The following is a 17190-nucleotide window of genomic DNA, read 5'->3' as shown; positions in this document are numbered from 1 at the left end:
GTTTTTATTTTTCTGCAATGATTATTTTTTTAAATCATTAGAGAAATAAAGGTAAAAACAGCCTCGTGGTTTTCAAAAAACAAAAACGGCTTAGGCGCTTTTTATGAGGAATATTTCATCAAAAAATTATAACTAAATATTAAATTACATTTAATTCTTTCATCATTTACTCACCCTTAGGATGTCTGAAACTCTGACTTTATTACGCAGAAAAACCGAAGATATTCTCATGGAGATGTCTGTTTGTCCATACAATGCAATTGAATGGTGACCAAATTTTCAATATCCAAAAAGCACATAAAGGCAGCATAAAAGTAATCCATAACGCTCCAGTGGTTTTAATCCAGGTCTCCGGAAGCAATGCAGATGATTTTGGGGGAAAACAGACCAAAATATAGCTCCTTTTCACTACAAATCTTGACATCGGCAGTCTCCTTGGAGATCATGATTTTAAGCTCAATTACACTTCCTAACACGTCAAGCCGATCATACCGCTTCAGAAGACAGAATAAACCACTGGAGTTTTATGGATTACTGGATGGATTTTTGCTGCTTTAATGTGTTTTTTGCAGCTTGAAAGTTTGGTCATTATTTATTTGCATTGTATGGACATATTCACATCATATCTCCATGAAAATATCTTCGCTTGTGTTCCACAGAAGAAAGTCATACAAGTTTGAGATGACATAAGTGTGAGTAAATGATGAGAGAATATCATTTTTGGGTGAATATTTCATTAAGGTTTATTTTAATGAAAATTACTAATGAACAAATTACTTCATCTTTATTCTCAAAAGTGATAAGAAACCAAAAAATAAGACTAATAAATACATCAAAACAAGCCCACAAAATGATACAGCACACAACATAACAAAAATGCATTTGTGTAACCATTTACATAATAATGCACAAAACTTAATCCATCATGTCTTTGAAGAGTGGATGCTGCAGGGCCATAGAGGCCGTTATTCTTGTTGCTGGGTTTAAATCTAACAGTTTATCCAGGAGGTCATATATTTCATCAGACACTTTGTCCCAGCCCATCTCCTGCAGCTCTGCTGGGCTTTTCAGTGAGCCTGAGCCGGATCGGCTCATTCGTTTCTTATCGGGGCTGTCTCCATCCTGTTTTACCTCTGCGGGGTGACGCGAGGCCTGAAACTCAGCAGGAAGTGACCCATTATCACATGATTGCAAACCTCTCAGGGTCTCACAGAGAATCCTGAGGTTCAGCCGAGGGAGCTCAAGACTGCACATAATAGATTTACCTGCATTCAGACAGATCAAATCACATAAAGATCGATGTACAACACAAAACATTTCATTCCTATTAATAAGCAGGAAAAGCTTGCTGACAAGGACGTACCAAACTTCTTAGCAGCCTCTATTGTTTCCTTAGTTCCTCTAATGGTCATGATCTGAGTAAGAGCGATCAGATCATCACTAGCTTTGAAGAATGGATACCTCCCACTGAGCAGTGACAGTAATATAACGCCTGCTGACCACATGTCAATAGCTGCAGAGAGATGTGTTTTATTAGTCAGAAAATCTCTAAAGCAGATAAACTTTGAAACATAACATCGATCTAGAGCCAGGCCTGAATATGAAACGTACACCACACTAATTTTGTGTTCCATTCTAAGTCTGATCTAGGATATTCCTTAATATCTCCAAGTTCAGAGCATTCTTTTGTCCAGTGCTCAGAACAGACCATTTCATGGACAATTCATCAGTTTAGGGAAGTGACGGCTTTGTTACTTGAACATTTCCTGCTAGTTGTCAAACTCATTCAAAACAACAGCGGGAGGTGCTACATTCAGTGACTTGAACATGATTAATGTTAATAAAATTTAACACGCTTGTCATAAAATGTCATTATTAAAATGTGGACCAGGTGGTTCAATGGCTGGATGCTCCCTTGATGCCAGGAACTAACGGAAATTAAAGTGTTTAGATCTCCGAAAAAGCAACCACACATGGACGCATGAACCACTGCAGTGAAACGAGACAGAAACGTGCAGTAACAAAACTGTAGCACTCATATCTCTGGTAGGTAAACAAAATATATGCCAACTAATTGTAGGGTTGATAGGTAGAGCTCTAAAAGTGACAGTACATCACACTCATTAAAATGAATGAAGCTGCACAACTAATTTAATATTTAGTCATTTAGCAGATGCTTTTATCCAAATTGTCTTAAATTGTCCGCAGGGCACGCAGACAGCTTCATTGAACGGCTTCATTGATTATAATAGGAGTGATCCAACATTCCCGATCTCTCCACTGAGGAAATAATTGAGAGCATCTAAACTACGATACAATTTCATCGCCGCTCTCACGTAGACGCTCCGTATCAACAACACATCTGGATAAGTCACTTAAGGTAAAGGTTTGATGTTCTTTGAGCCTTATTTAAAGGATTGGTAATGATTCCGGAAGTGCTCCCAGGCCAGTAGCGTTCTAGTCCACAGTTTCCCTGAGGAACCACTGGGCGCCGCCATGATGATTCTAATTGCCTGTTTTCTGTTTCTGGTCTCGAGACACAATGTAAAAACTACTGAAACGAACGATTCAGACAGAGAACAACAACCATTTAAGTGTTATTTGGAGTAAAACAATTTCAATTGTTGGCTGTCATAACAACTCAAAGTAGTTTATGTTATCAACATTACAAACCTCGGACCATCACTTCATGTCATCTACCCACTCAGTTGAGGAGGCACTTTCAATCAAATATTTCAACTCTGTTAAATATCGGCACTATACAGCCACATGTTTTTTTAAACATCACATTACCCACTACGAATATATGGTGATGCATGTGAAAACACTGGAGACTGGAAATTGAAAACAGGTGAATCGTAAAACACTTCTGCGTTCAGGAAAAAGGTGGATTCCTTTGTTATTGTTTACATCCTTGAAATGGTCTATATGATGTATAAAGAAACAAATGAGAGCATCTGTTTCACAGGCGTCTGATTATCAATAAAGAACAGTGATTTAAAACATATGCAAACTGCAAACATTTGCAATGCAGCTTTCATTATCAAGAAATGTTGGAACTTTGAGTCATTGAAAATTTATTTGCTTAAATGTGAATGTTTGTCATTAACAGTATACATCTGCCTGGGTGCCACCAAGTTCAGCTGATGTCATACACACACACATAAAATAGAGTTGAATGGAACGCAGCAATAGAGATGAACAATTTATTTTTAAAACCTATTAAAAATAATCAATCGTTTGGGTTCAGAAGGACTTTATTTGTCAACTGGAGTCGTGTGGATTATTTTGATGCACACTAAATATGCATTTTGGACCGTCAAAAAATGGAGTACATTCACTTGCATTGTTTAAAGGAGGAGGCCTGAAATGAAATCCTAAAAGTCTTAAATTCTGTTTTGATGAAGAAAGAAACTCAGATACATCTTGGATGGCCTGAGGGTGAGTAAATTATCAGCAAATTTTCATTTTTGGGTGAACTATTCCTTTAAATGTGCGGGTAGCTTTACCTGTTCCCTGATTGGGGCACTTAGTCAGGACTTCAGGAGCCCTAAAGCCTGGAGTACCCGCTCTAGGAGCCACCTGCTGTTTCCTGTGGAAAAAAAGTTTAGTTCTTCATTAACCACTCTGTGAAATTCACACAGCACAAAAATTCGACTTCATGAGAATTGTGTACCTGGACAGGCAGATGTTGCAGACACGGTCAGTCATGAAGCAGCTGCAGGTGAGTGTCTGGCTGACAGCAGCAGGTTTGGGTTTCTGACTACTCAGTGTCTGACTCAGTGCAGGAGCTTTATGTTTCTGACCATTCAGTGGAGTTTTCACAGGGACTGAACGGCGTTTGAAAGAAAGAATTTTGTGTGGAATTACGTCCTCTTTTTTCGGCTTTGAAAGCTGTCCCTGAAATGCAAGTTAACAGGTGAAGCGCTGATAGTTATTAAAAAGGTATGAGATGCAGCAAAGGTGAGAGAAGATGCTAACCTCAACTTTGTCAGTGCCGATTTTATGAGAGTTTGTGCTGTTCAAGTTCCTCTCCCCAAATACAGACCTTGGTGCCTTATCAAGAACCAACAGTTCCTTGAAAAGGAAGGGAATTTAGTTTCGACAAAAGCATGTTAGCTAAAATAAAACAATCTGAGCGTGAAAGTGGTTAAGTCTGGTGAAAGTGTAAACTTGGAAGTGTCCCCCACTCATAACCACAGCAATCATATTAAAGTCCAAAGCATACTTCGGTCAGACGTGAATGCTAGGTGTCTGCGTACAGGACATGCGAGGCAAATTCGGTCATCAGCAGAGTGCTCGAGCACTGAACGTGTGCGGCTCGAACTTTCTAACCGATCATACTCTGAAAGCGCAGTCTGCGCTTGTGGTCCACAAGGTGGCAACACTCAAAGTTGAGCTGCTGTTGTCACGAAGATGCGCTAGAAGGTCACCGCTAAACATCGGGAGACAAAGGCGCAAACAACAACAGTGGATGTTCACGTCAAGAGCGCGTGTGTGAGGAGGTCTGGAGATCCCTACATTTGTAGAACTCGAGTCTGAAGGAATATAAAGACATCTTTATAGGTCTAAACTCCGGCAGAGAAATAGTCCATTATCTCATAGCGTCGTAGCACGCAAACACCAACCACCTGTGTATGCGCGCATAGTCAAAAGGAGCATACTTTGAAAGGCTCTGCTTTCGACTGTATGCAGATGCTAAGCATTCACATCAAAACCGAAGTATACTTTGGGGCTTAACAAACAATTAATTCACCCATAAATAAAAATAAGAGACCAGAGCAAACACCTTGGTGTGTTTAAATCGTGAGGGTGGGCAAGATCTTTTAGCTAGTGCTTTAGTGCAGGAATGGACAGCAGGGTTTCTGGTGTTGGGTGGTAAAGGCAATAGTTTCTGTTTCCCATGTGCGTCCTCCACCATTCCTGAAGATCCACCACCTTTATGAGTCTTTGACTTCACAACCTTTAGCAGTTCTATCTGAGTGTCAGTGGTGCCCTGTGCCAGACCAAAATCAACAAGAGCGTACCTGTGGAAAGAGAGAGATGCAAAGAGAGAGATGACAATCAGAAAGATCTGATCTTCTTGATTCTGACTAGTCCTAACAACTGTTTTACTATTAGCTGTGCTAGTTTCATGCCTCTAGTATCACTCTGCAGTATCCTTCTTCTCACATAATAAAATACTACATGAATCCTTCATGTCCATTTATTTGGTAAAGTAACAGTAAAGTAATTAGCAGAATAATAAACAGGCAGTCGATCATTATTGCAAAATAGAACTCAGATGTGACTATTTTGCAACAATGATTGGTGATTATTCCATGATAATAATAACTATGTGCATGAAACTTACATTAAGGCTGATTTATATTAATGTAATTGCATGTCGTGTCAACGCAGACCACAACAGTTGAGATTGGTCAAAAACAATACCTGAGGTAGTCGCATTTTCGCCAAGATTATTTTAAAATCTATGCATCATATCACATTGTATTTGGACAAGGAACTTTGATTTGGACTCAGGAGAATTGTTTTAATTGGGAACAGCTGCCGTTTTAATATTTATGTTCAATGGATTTACAAGTGAAACATGACAAAAAGACACATCTGTTTACAATTTATGAACTTTGTGCTCCCGCCCCCCCGGGCTATATTTAGAATGTGCGCTGCACAATATTTGTTGTATTCTAATCGAGAATCTTCAGATCTATACAATGTTCTGACCGTATGTTTGACAGTATGGTGCACAGCAAATAATCATATTTCATAAGTTATGAAAACGGAACACTTCTAATTTGTCTGCAAATCAAAAAGCATCTATTAAGAGTTTATTATATTGCCTATACAGTGCTGTGAAAAAGTATTTGTCCCCATCATGATTTCTTCTGTGTTTGTGTATCTCTCATACTAAATACTTTAAAAAAAAATTAAAACAAAAACTAACATAAAACGAAGGCATTCTGAGTAAACACAAAGTTACACTTTTTAAATGATAATGTTATTTATTGAAGCAAAAAAAGTTATCCAATACCAACTGGTCCTGTGTGGAAAAAGTATTTCCCCCTTAGTTACTAAATCCCCAAATCTATAAAACTGCATTCATAATGGGGTTCAGCTGGACTAGACACACCCAGGCCTGATTACTGTCAGTGCTGTTCAATCAAATCAACACCTAAACAGAACTTTTTCAGCAGCATGAAGTTGGATAAAAGGTCTCACCCAGTAGCACATTATGCCAAGGTCGAAAGAAATTCCAGAAATGATGAGGAAAAAGGTGATTGAAATACATCAGTCTGGGAAGGGTTAAAAAGCTATTTCAAAGCCTCTGCGACTCCAGAGTGAGAACCATAATCTCCAAACGGAGACAGTACTGGCACAGTAGGGAACCTTCTTGTGAAATTGGAACAGTGGCCGACCTTCCAAAATTCCTGTAAGGGCACAGCAACGACTCATCCAGGAAGTCACAAAAAAGCCAAGGACAACATTAAAGGAACTGCAGGCCTCTCTCACAACAATAAAGGTCACTGTTCTTGACTCCACTATCAGAAAGACACTGGCCAAAAATGCCATCCATTGAAGTGTGGCGAGGCGAAAACCACTGCTAACTCAGAAGAACATTAAGGCTCATCTGAATTTTGCCAAAACACACCTTGATGATCCTCAAACCTTTTGGGAGAATGTTCTGTGGACTAATGAGTTGAAAGTGGAACTGTTTGGAAGATAGGGGTCCCGTTACATCTGGTGTAAATCAAACACAGAATTCCACAAAAAGAACATCATACCTACGGTCAAGCATGTTGGTGGTAGTGTGATGGTGTGCGGATGCTTTGCTGTTTCAGGACCAGGGTGACTTGCAATAATTGAGGGAAACATGAATTCTGCTCTGTACCAGAAAATCTTAAAGAAGAACGTGCGGTCATCTGTCCACGAGTTGAAATTCAAGCTGGATTATGATCCAAAGCATAGGAGAAAATCCACCTCTGAATGACTCAAAAGAAGCAAAACTAAAGTTTTGGAGTGGCTTAGACAAAGTCCTGACTTGAACCCGATTGAGATGCTGTGGCAGGATCTTAAACAGGCAGTTCATGCACAAAAATCCTCCAATGTGGCTGAAATAAAGCAGTTCTGCAAAGAAGAGTGGGCCAAAATACCACCACAGCTTTGTGAAAGACTGATCTCCAGTTATCAGAAGCGTTTGGTTGCAGTTGATGCTGCTAAAGGTGGCACAACCAGCTATTAAGTTTTAGGGGGCAGTTCGTTTTTCACATGGGTGATATGTGTTGGATAACTTTTTTGCTTCAATAAAAAAATATATTTGAAAACTGTATTTTGTGTTTACTCAGGTTGCCTTTGTTTTGTTATATCTTGTTTGAAGATCTAAAACAATTTAGTATGAAAAATGCACAAAAATAGAAGAAATCAGGAAGGTGGCAAATACTTTCTCACAGCACTGTAGGCATTGTAAAGTCCAGCTTTTAAGTTTTAAAGCAACACTCATTTTGTGTTGGTCAAGTTATCCTGTACGGAGCATCAAAAGTATGCCAAAACACGACACAGACACACCAACGCAGAACTATAAATGCAAACTACCGCGTTGGGCACTACGTGGTGTCTACACCATAGGGTCGGTGCAGAAATAAAATCTGCCATCACAGCATTATACAAAAATATAACATTTATGCACAAATGTTACTAATATACAAAATTGTAACAAAAAAACATTTGTACACTACCAATCAAGTATGATGGTGATTTTACTAGAAGCACAGCAACATCAGTTACACATACTCTCTCCTCTGTCGATTGAACAGGAAGTTGTTTGGCTTAATGTCTCGGTGGATGATGCCAAACTTGTGAATATGCCTCAGTGCTTTGAGCAAGTGGTAGATGTAATGCCTCACTTCCTCGAAACTCAAGGAGCCAACAATGTCCTAGAGGGAATGAAGACTTGTGTTATTGTATTCTATTCATGATTAATCATCTAGGTAGAAAGCAAAGGTATTGCAGTTTCTTACCACAAAGGTTTGATGCTCCATGTATGGCATAACAATGACCACGTGATGCTCTTTTCTGAAGCAGTATGTGACCCCCGTCACATTCTCTGTCCCTCTGGGGAGGATGAGACAATAGATATAACATATGTTCAAATTAAACTCTGAAACGCAAATCTTTACATTAAAAAATATCTTGTAAATCGTACGATTATTTCTGTCGTTTATAAAAGAGGATGGATTATGGATCAAGGTCTACACTGAATAGGGAGAGCCAGTAGAGAGGAGGTAAGGAGGAGATCACTGACCCAGCAACAATCAGGCACTGAAGTTCAGCAGCTATACGCATAGGGTGACTGGTGGGGATCAGATGTTTCAATGCAAACATCTTTCTTGAACCATCAGTCATCTGCGCCTCAGCCAGATACACTGAGCTGAAAGTGCCTGTTATGATACAATGATGCAATTTATTCTGTTCAAGTCAATCAATATAAAGGGAATGAAACACAAACGTTTTCCACAAAAGTCCATTCATCATGCAATCGTAATGCAATGACAAACCTTCTCCGATTTTGTCTATGACACGAAAAATTCGAGACAGCTGTGGCACAACTTCATACAGATATTCAATGTCCACCTCGACATCCCCTGAACAAAACAGAATCACATATTAATTTCAACTGTAGCAAACGTCTTAAACATTTCAATCCTTCAAAACACTGAAAAGGGTTTGATTTGAAGTCAACTTTCTCTCATTTACACCAAAGACTATTAAAGTTTTACTCACTGGGAATTTTGCGTCTGCTCTTGTCCTTCTCAACATGTTGATGACTGCTTCTCCGGACAGTCGGTGCTATTTCCATTTAATCCCACAATAATCCACAGATCTGAAAAACGAGTAAACACACTCGATGATACTGGATACAATTTATATTCGCAAACATTTTAAGTAGTATAAGACTGGTTTAAGTGTCTTCAAAGATAAACAAATATAAAGTTATAAAATCCATTGTATCCTCCGACTTTACTGCGGTAAATAAAGTAACATACCTCACCTGTTTTTGTTTGTTGTTTTCACAGAGTTTTTTAGTCAGAGTAGAAGAGAAAAACAAATTCAGCACTCTTTCTCATAAACTACAATTAGCGTGCACAGTTCATAAATTACAGTTCGGGGCTTACTTTTAACGAGTCACCTTGTCTTTATCGTAATCAATCACATTTAAGTTGAAGAGAAAACGCACTTTTTTTTTCAAATAGTGTCTTGTTTGCGAGTTGTCCTTCTTCCCGACGACTTCCAAGTTCCGCGCTAAAACTGAGACAAAGATCACGTGACTACCAGATCCAACCAAATGCAGTCTTTTCGAATATATATATATATATATATATACACACACACACACACTAAAAAATACCCATAAGTGTAAATAATAATAAACTAAATAAACAAATACAATCAATAAAAACATAATATCATCATGCGTTACACTATTTTTATAATTCAAGAGTTGGAAAATGAAGTAATGCCCACGATTAATACTAAATTATATTACCTAAATATTATTGTATTAAATATACAATGTAATTTTTTTTATTCTGTTGTTGTTGTCGTGTTATTTTCACATCGCTTTTTTTTCGTGGCAAGTAACTTTGTCAGACTTTTATTTTGAAACATGAAATGGAAGCTCACACAGTGGACCTGAACAGGACAAAATTAATTAGCAAGCCGTTGCGGCTACACTTAGCGCTACTGCTATAACAATATAAATGAGGTTTAATAGTACACCTAAACTGAGTATTACTGTAGGGAGAGTCGGTCGGGAGGCGGCGTGCTTGATGGCGGCATGAAGTCAATAATGACAAAAAAAAAATCGTAATGGAAATAGACCAGAGACACTAGTTAGTGTTGATGAAACAGATGAGGAGGATGATCAAATGGATGCTGGTAGCACAAAAGATGAGGGAAACAGAGATATGAAGAAGAAGCAGGCTCAAAGAAAAGAGAAAAATCAACAGGAAAGGGAGGTAAGAAGCTCTGGGGAGAGTGGAAATGAGCAAGAAGTGAGGAATGAAAATGTGGATGAGTTGAAGGTAATAATGACATTTAAAGAGGAAGGTGGAATACAAAAGGTAAGTCCAGTTGCATTAACGAAAGAGTTTGGGAAAGTAGTTGGAGAGATTAAGCTTGCAAGAGTGTTAAAGAATGGAGATTTGATGGTAGTATGTAACAATGAAGAACAAAAAAAGTAAAGTGATGAAAATCAAAGTAATGTGCAAACAGGATGTGGTGAGTAGCAAACTTGTAGGTCAGAGGCAGTGGGTAAGTGGAGTAATATATCTGGTGTGCCATTAGGAGTGTCTGTGGAAGAGCTTAAGAATAACATAAATGGAGGGCATTTCGTTGGTGGTAGATGATTGTTTATGAATAGAGAAGGGAATAGAGAGTCTCTCAGTTGAGCTTAGATTTGATGGAGTTATTTTGCCGGAAAAGGTCAAACTTGGATTTATCAGTTACATAGTGAGACCATATATGCCTCCTCCTTAAGATGCTATAATTGCCAAAAGTATGGGCATGTGGTTACGGTGTGTAAGTCTAAGAAAAGATGTGCAAGATGTGGGGGGGAACATTATTATGGCAAATGTGAAGGAGGCAAGTGTTGTAACTGTGGAGGAGAACACAGTGTTGCGTTTGGGGGATGTGAGGTGAGGAAGAGAGCTAAGAAGAACATTACATATGCAGAAGCAGTAAAAATGGTTGATGCAAAGAATAAAGAGAAAGGAAAAGAGAGAGACGTGCAAATGGAGGGGAGGAATGAGTTCAATTCAGATATGGAGGGTAGGACCACAGAGGATACGATGATTGTGAATAAAGTACATTTCTTGCTATTCATAGCTGAATTAATTGTACTGCGCAAACAGAAAAGAAGACAATTAAGATTCAAATTACAGTCAGGGCAGCAGAGAGATTCTTAGGAGTAAAAGGTATATCATGGGTAATGATTAGGGATGGGCTGGTGTCTGAAACACAGTCAAGTCAGGAAGTTTGGTTTGGATAGGAGTGATGATTTTAATATTACAGTGGAATGTGAGAAGTCTTGTGGCTAATGGATTGGAGTTTAAAAGCATTATTAATGAGATGGAAATTAAGCCTGATCTGATATGTATACAAGAGACGTGTCTTAAACCCAAATTTGATTTTGTTATAAAGGGTTATGTGAGTGAGAGAAGAGATCGTGGGGAGGGTAATGGTGGAGGGTGTATTACTCTGATCATGGAAGGTCTACATTATAGAACATTAGGTAAAGGTATAACAAAAGAGTATGTGGTAGTGGAGTGTGGGTGAGTGGAATAACCTATGTAATAATACACTTTTATAATCCTTGTAAGACATTAATGTTGAACGAGTTAGAACAAATAGAGGGCCATAATGGAGATAGGGTGATTTGGTGTGGGGACTTCAATGCACAGAGTACGTTACGGGGAGGTTTAGTGACGGATGTTAATGGACTGGTGGTGGAAGATCTGATGGAAATTAGGAACTTGGTGTGTTTGAATGATGGGGGTTATACAAGGGTAAATGTGGATACAGGAAAATAATCTGTATTAGATTTAACATTGATATCTGACTCAATTGCAAGGAATACTGAATGGGAAATAATGCGACAAGATACTATAGGAATATTAACATCAGTAAGAGTAAATACAGGAAGAAGTGATGTGAATCAAGGAAATATGGGTAAATGGATGTATGATAAAGAGAGTTGGGAAGAATTTATGAGTTTGAGTGAAGAAGGATTAAAGAACATTATAATAGAAACGAATAGATCGTTAGAGATGATCAGCAGAGAAAAATACAAGCAATTCAAATAGCAGCAAATAAGTATATACCAAAAAGGAAAGGGGGTAGAAATATTAAGATAGTTCCTTGGTGGAATGAAGAGTGTGCATGTGCTATAAGAAGGAAAAGAAAAGCATTTAGGAGAGTCAGGAAATCTCATAATTTTCAAGATTTGATAGAGTATAAACAAGCACAAGCAGTAGTAAGAAGGACAGTAAGGAAAGCCAAGAAGGTGTATTGGATGTCATATTGTACTGAAATAGGGAAGAATACATCAGTAGAGGAGGTGTGGGGCATGATTAAGAAAATGAATGGAATTCAAAAGAATAAAGGATATCCAGTTGTAAGCATGAATGGAGAAATGGCTGTGGAGGATGGAGAGAAAGTGGAAATGTTTCTAAAGGCGTTTATTAAAGTAAATAGTTCAGAAAATTTGACTGAGCAGAGTAAGGAAATAAGAGAAGATGTGTTGAAAGAGTATCCAGATTTAATGGGGAAAAAAGAGACCATTAATCATCTGTTGGATGTCCCATTCTCTGTGAGTGAATTAAAGAGGGCAGTGAGAAGAATGAAACTATCTACTCCAGGTTTGGATGGAGTTAGTTATTGTATGATGAAGCACTTTAGTGAAGTTTCTATAAAGGCAGTTTTAGCATTTTATAATAGAATATGGATAGAAGGTATACTTCCTCAAAGTTGGAGGGAAGCATTAATTATTCCCATTAAAAAGCCAGGGAAAGATCCAAGTAATCCTATAAATTATCGTCAAATAGCTCTAACCTCTCATTTATGCAGGGTAGTGGAGAGAATGATAACTGATAGATTGACATATCATTTGGAAAAGGGAAGCTGTTTTTCTCCTTATCATAGTGGGTTTAGGTGTGGAAGAGGGACTTTGGATCCAATAGTATCTTTAGAAGCTGATATAAGGAAGGCATTTATAAATAAGGAAAGGGTCATCGCTGTTTTCTTCGATATAGAAAAGGCATATGATATGTTGTGGAAGGAGGGATTATTAATAAAGCTAGGAAAGATGAATATAAAAGGAAGAATGTATAACTGTGTTAAAGAGTTTTTAATCGGGAGAAGAATTAGGGTGAAGGTTGGCGGAGCTATATCCTCTAGTGGTGTGATTGATAATGGAACACCCCAGGACAGTGTAATAAGTCCACATTTATTTATCGTCATGATTAATGATGTTTTCTCAAGGATACATACAAGTATGGGGAAATCATTGTTTGCTGGTGATGGGGCTCTCTGTTTAAAGGAAAGAATATAGAATATAAAGAAAATGCAGTGTGCGTTAAATGAAGTAGAAAAGTGAGTGGAAGGATGAACTAGTAAATAAGGGTGAGCAGTTTACAATTAAAAATGTACTAAATCCAGGTAGAAACATAACACCATTATTGTTACAATATTTGTGAAGTACAGGTTTGCATAAACATATGTAAGTATGTAGGTTAAGATGTTTTTTTTTTTTTTTCCTCATTTATTTTACCCCTCCATGGGGGCTGAGTGTGGGAACGGAGGAGCTGAACACGCAGCGCCGGACGAATCCTCAGCATCTATGCAGGTATAAGAATTAAGGGTGACTGTTTGTAGGTTGGTGGAGTAAGGTAAATCAGGAGATTGTATGTAGAGTGTCAGTGGTCCATTTGGGTGATAGGTGGCGGTAATGCACTTATGTGTTTGCGATCCTCCGTAAAACAAGTAGAAGAAGAAGAACCTCACACAGTCACATACTCTTCCGGTGTGCGGCAGAATTCAAATTTTAGTGTCGTACAACTCTTTATGATGAACAGAAAGTACAATGTAGTAAGCTGAAAAAGAAGTTTAATTAAAAGCTGGTGTAAATCTATCCAGTATTGCACTCATCAGTTTTATAATCATGGATACATTTGTTGTTCAGGTACCTAAAGCAAATAGAGTGAGGCAAGAACTAAAACAAGAGAAGACTTACAAACAAGCAACATTAGAGTTCCTACAGGGAAGTCTTTAATAGATGTGCCCTTCACATCGATCTTCCCCATGTTTGATACTATTCATGTAAAATGTTGTATTTGTCTTTTTTTTCCCCCCTCTATTTCTCCCAATTTGGAATGCCCAATTCCCAATGTGCTTTTTTACAGTGCATCCGTAAAGTATTTACAGCGCTTCACTTTTTCCACATTTTGTTATGTTACAGCCTTATTCCAAAATGGATTAAATTCATTATTTTCCTCAAAATTCTACAATACCCCATAATGACAATGTGAAAGAAGTTTGTTTGAAATCTTTGCAAATTTATTAAATAAAAATTGAAGAAAAAAAAAAAAACACACACACATGTACATAAGTATTCACAGCCTTTGCTCAATACTTTGTTGAAGCACCTTTGGCACCAATTACAGCCTCAAGTCTTTTTGAGTATGGTGCTACAAGCTTGGCACACCTATTTTTGGGCAGTTTCTCCCATTCTTCTTTGCAGGACCTCTCAAGCTCCATCAGGTTAGATGGGGAGCGTCGGTGCACAGCCATTTTCAGATCTCTCCAGAGATGTTCAATCGGGTTCAAGTCTGGGCTCTGGCTGGGCCACTCAAGGACATTCACAGAGTTTTCCCGTAGCCACTCCTTTGTTATCTTGGCTGTGTGCTTAGGGTCGTTGTCCTGTTGGAAGATGAACCTTTGCCCCAGTCTGAGGTCCAGAGCGCTCTGGAGCAGGTTTTCAAAGATGTCTCTGTACATTGCTGCATTCATCTTTCCCTCGATCCTGACTAGTCTCCCAGTTCCTGCTGCTGAAAAACATCCCCACAGCATGATACTGCCACCACCATGCTTCACTGTTGGGATGGTATTGGCCAGGTGATGAGCGGTGCCTGGTTTCCTCCAGGCATGACTCTTGCCATTCAGGCCAAAGAATGTGTTCTATCTTTGTTTCTCATGGTCTGAGAGTCCTTCAGGTGCCTTTTGGCAAACTCCAGGCAGGCTGTCATGTGCCTTTTACTGAGTGGCTTCTGTCTGGCCACTCGTAGAGTGCTGCAGAGATGGTTGTTCTTCTGGAAGGTTCTTCTATCTCCACAGAGAAATGCTGGAGCTCTGTCAGAGTGACCATCAGGTTCTTGTTCACCTCCCTGACTATGGCCCTTCTCCCCCGATCGCTTAGTCTGGCTGGGCAGCCAGCTCTAGGAAGAGTCCTGGTGGTTCCAAACTTCTTCCATTTACGGATGATGGAGGCCACTGTGCTCATTGGGACCTTCAATGCTGCAGAAATTTTTCTGTACCCTTCCCCAGATCTGTGCCTCGATACAATCCTGTCTCGGAGGTCTACAGACAATTCCTTGGACTTCATGGCTTGGTTTGTGCTCTGACATGCACTGTTAACTGTGGGACCTTATATAGACAGGTGTGTGCCTTTCCAAATCATGTCCAATCAACTGAATTTACCACAGGTGGACTCCAATTAAGTTGTAGAAACATCTCAAGGATGATCAGTGGAAACAGGATGCACCTGAGCTCAATTTTGAGTGTCATGGCAAAGGCTGTGAATACTTATGTACATGTGATTTTTTTTTTTCTTTTTTCGTTTTTTATTTTTAATAAATTTGCAAAGATTTCAAACAAACTTCTTTCACGTTGTCATTATGGGGTATTGTTTGTAGAATTTTGAGGAAAATAATGAATTTAATCCATTTTGGAATAAGGCTGTAACATAACAAAATGTGGAAAAAGTGAAGCGCTGTGAATACTTTACAGATGCACTGTAAGTCCTTGTGGTCACGTAGTGATTCGCCTCAGTCCGTGTGACGGAGGACGAATCCCAGTTGCCTCTGCGTCTGAGACCGTCAACCCGCGCATCTTATCACGTGGCTTGTTGAGCGCATTGCCACGCAGACATAGCGCGTGTGGAGGCTTCACGCCATCCACCGTGGCAGCCATGCCCAACTCACCACGTGCCCCACCGAGAACGAACCACATTATAGCGACCACGAGGAGGTTACCCCATGTGACTCTACCCTCCCTAGCAACCGGGCCAATTTGGGTGCTTAGGAGACCTGGCTGGAGTCACTCAGCACGCCCTGGGATTCGAACTAGCAAACTCCAGGGGTGGTAGCCAGCGTATTTTACCACTGAGCTACCCAGGCCCCCTTAAAATGTTGTATTTGTTTCAGAGAGTAGTCGTGATTGAAGACATTGAAAGGTACAAGTCGATCCCTGAATTGCCTGGCCAACCTAAAGAAAACATGAAAGAAGCTTTGAGAGAGCTAGACAAGAAAGTTCCTTCCAAAGAAGTGCTGAAGACTACCAAAATTTGTGAGAACTTTACATCTCACTTGTTCTTTGCTCATTGCATCCCTGTTTTACATAAATCATTTTAATTCACGTTTCAGGACACACTGTCAACAACCTATGCAAACATTCTGAAGATCCTGAAATCAAGTCACTTGTAGGGGAGTTGTACACACTCTGGAGGACCTTCATTGAGGAGCATGCAAAAAAAAAAAAAAAAAAAATTATATATATATATAATATATATATATATAAGTTCCATAGAATTTCGCTGTGAGAAACAGACTGAAGGTTTAAGAAGCAATGCTGTGAAACTGCTGCCTGAAGCCATTGGGTTCAAGGTACTGTTATTTGTCTTTAAAGGGTGCACATGCAGTAGTCTTGATCCTCTGTGATCATTTCTTGACAATGTGGAATTGTGGATATTGTCATCAAACATAATGTTTTCATCAAACTTTGAATTTAGTTTCTGGAGTAGTTTTATTACACCTTATGGTGCCCGAGACTGTCAGTTTGAGCTTATCGAAGCATTTAATTTATAGTTCCACATTAAATTGAAAGCAAACGTCATCATATCTTTTATGGCTGAATGTAGGTAGACTAACACAGTTGTGTGCAAAAACAAATAGTTCCACGTAGTATTTACTGCATTTTAGCATTTACTGTGGAAGTACGTTAAATAAATTTAGACTTAATCAGCTTGCTATTGTACATATACATAACTATTATAATTTTCGTAATTTTTCAGGTTGTGCGTGGTCTGGTGGAGAACATTGAGAGGGAGGTGTTTCATCAAAGCTCTCGGCTTGTTAGTGAAGCATACAGAAGAACTGTGAGGGCTCGTCTTTGCTTTAAAGCATAAGTCTGAATTGAGAGAACAGATCAAGGATGGCAAAATACCAGTCAATAAATTTGTGAGCAATCATAAAAATAAACTATAAAGGTAGAGGTTAAATTATCTCAGGGATCACAACAAATACATTTTAAACTCATGATTTATTTTAATATACTGTATATAATTTCCCCCCCACATTTTGTGTATAATGTTGTTGTTACATATTTTTACAGCATTGTGATTTACTCATTAAAGTACAAATT

At 38.8% G+C, this 17190-nt stretch overlaps 1 protein-coding gene across 2 annotated transcripts; it reads right to left on the bottom strand.

Annotated features, from left to right (window-relative positions):
- Positions 1-71: 71 nt before the first annotated feature.
- Positions 72-9303, bottom strand: LOC127441687 (cell division cycle 7-related protein kinase-like). Of its 2 annotated transcripts, none has more exons than XM_051699348.1 (12): positions 9047-9303; positions 8779-8878; positions 8553-8639; positions 8300-8435; positions 8016-8109; positions 7789-7931; positions 4790-5027; positions 3982-4077; positions 3677-3900; positions 3510-3592; positions 1364-1513; positions 72-1265 (listed from the first exon to the last, which is right to left on the bottom strand). In XM_051699348.1, exons 2-12 carry the CDS (start codon positions 8852-8854, stop codon positions 916-918), a joined length of 1677 nt encoding a protein of 558 aa, XP_051555308.1. In that variant the 5' UTR covers positions 8855-8878; positions 9047-9303; the 3' UTR covers positions 72-915. The 2 variants fall into 2 exon arrangements, with proteins under 2 accessions (XP_051555308.1, XP_051555309.1); XM_051699349.1 differs by having other exon boundaries at positions 9171-9297.
- Positions 9304-17190: the final 7887 nt, after the last annotated feature.

Source organism: Myxocyprinus asiaticus, chromosome 5 (assembly GCF_019703515.2).
Source record: "Myxocyprinus asiaticus isolate MX2 ecotype Aquarium Trade chromosome 5, UBuf_Myxa_2, whole genome shotgun sequence".
Taxonomy (NCBI): domain Eukaryota; kingdom Metazoa; phylum Chordata; class Actinopteri; order Cypriniformes; family Catostomidae; genus Myxocyprinus; species Myxocyprinus asiaticus.
This window is presented reverse-complemented; position numbering and strand designations above follow the sequence as displayed.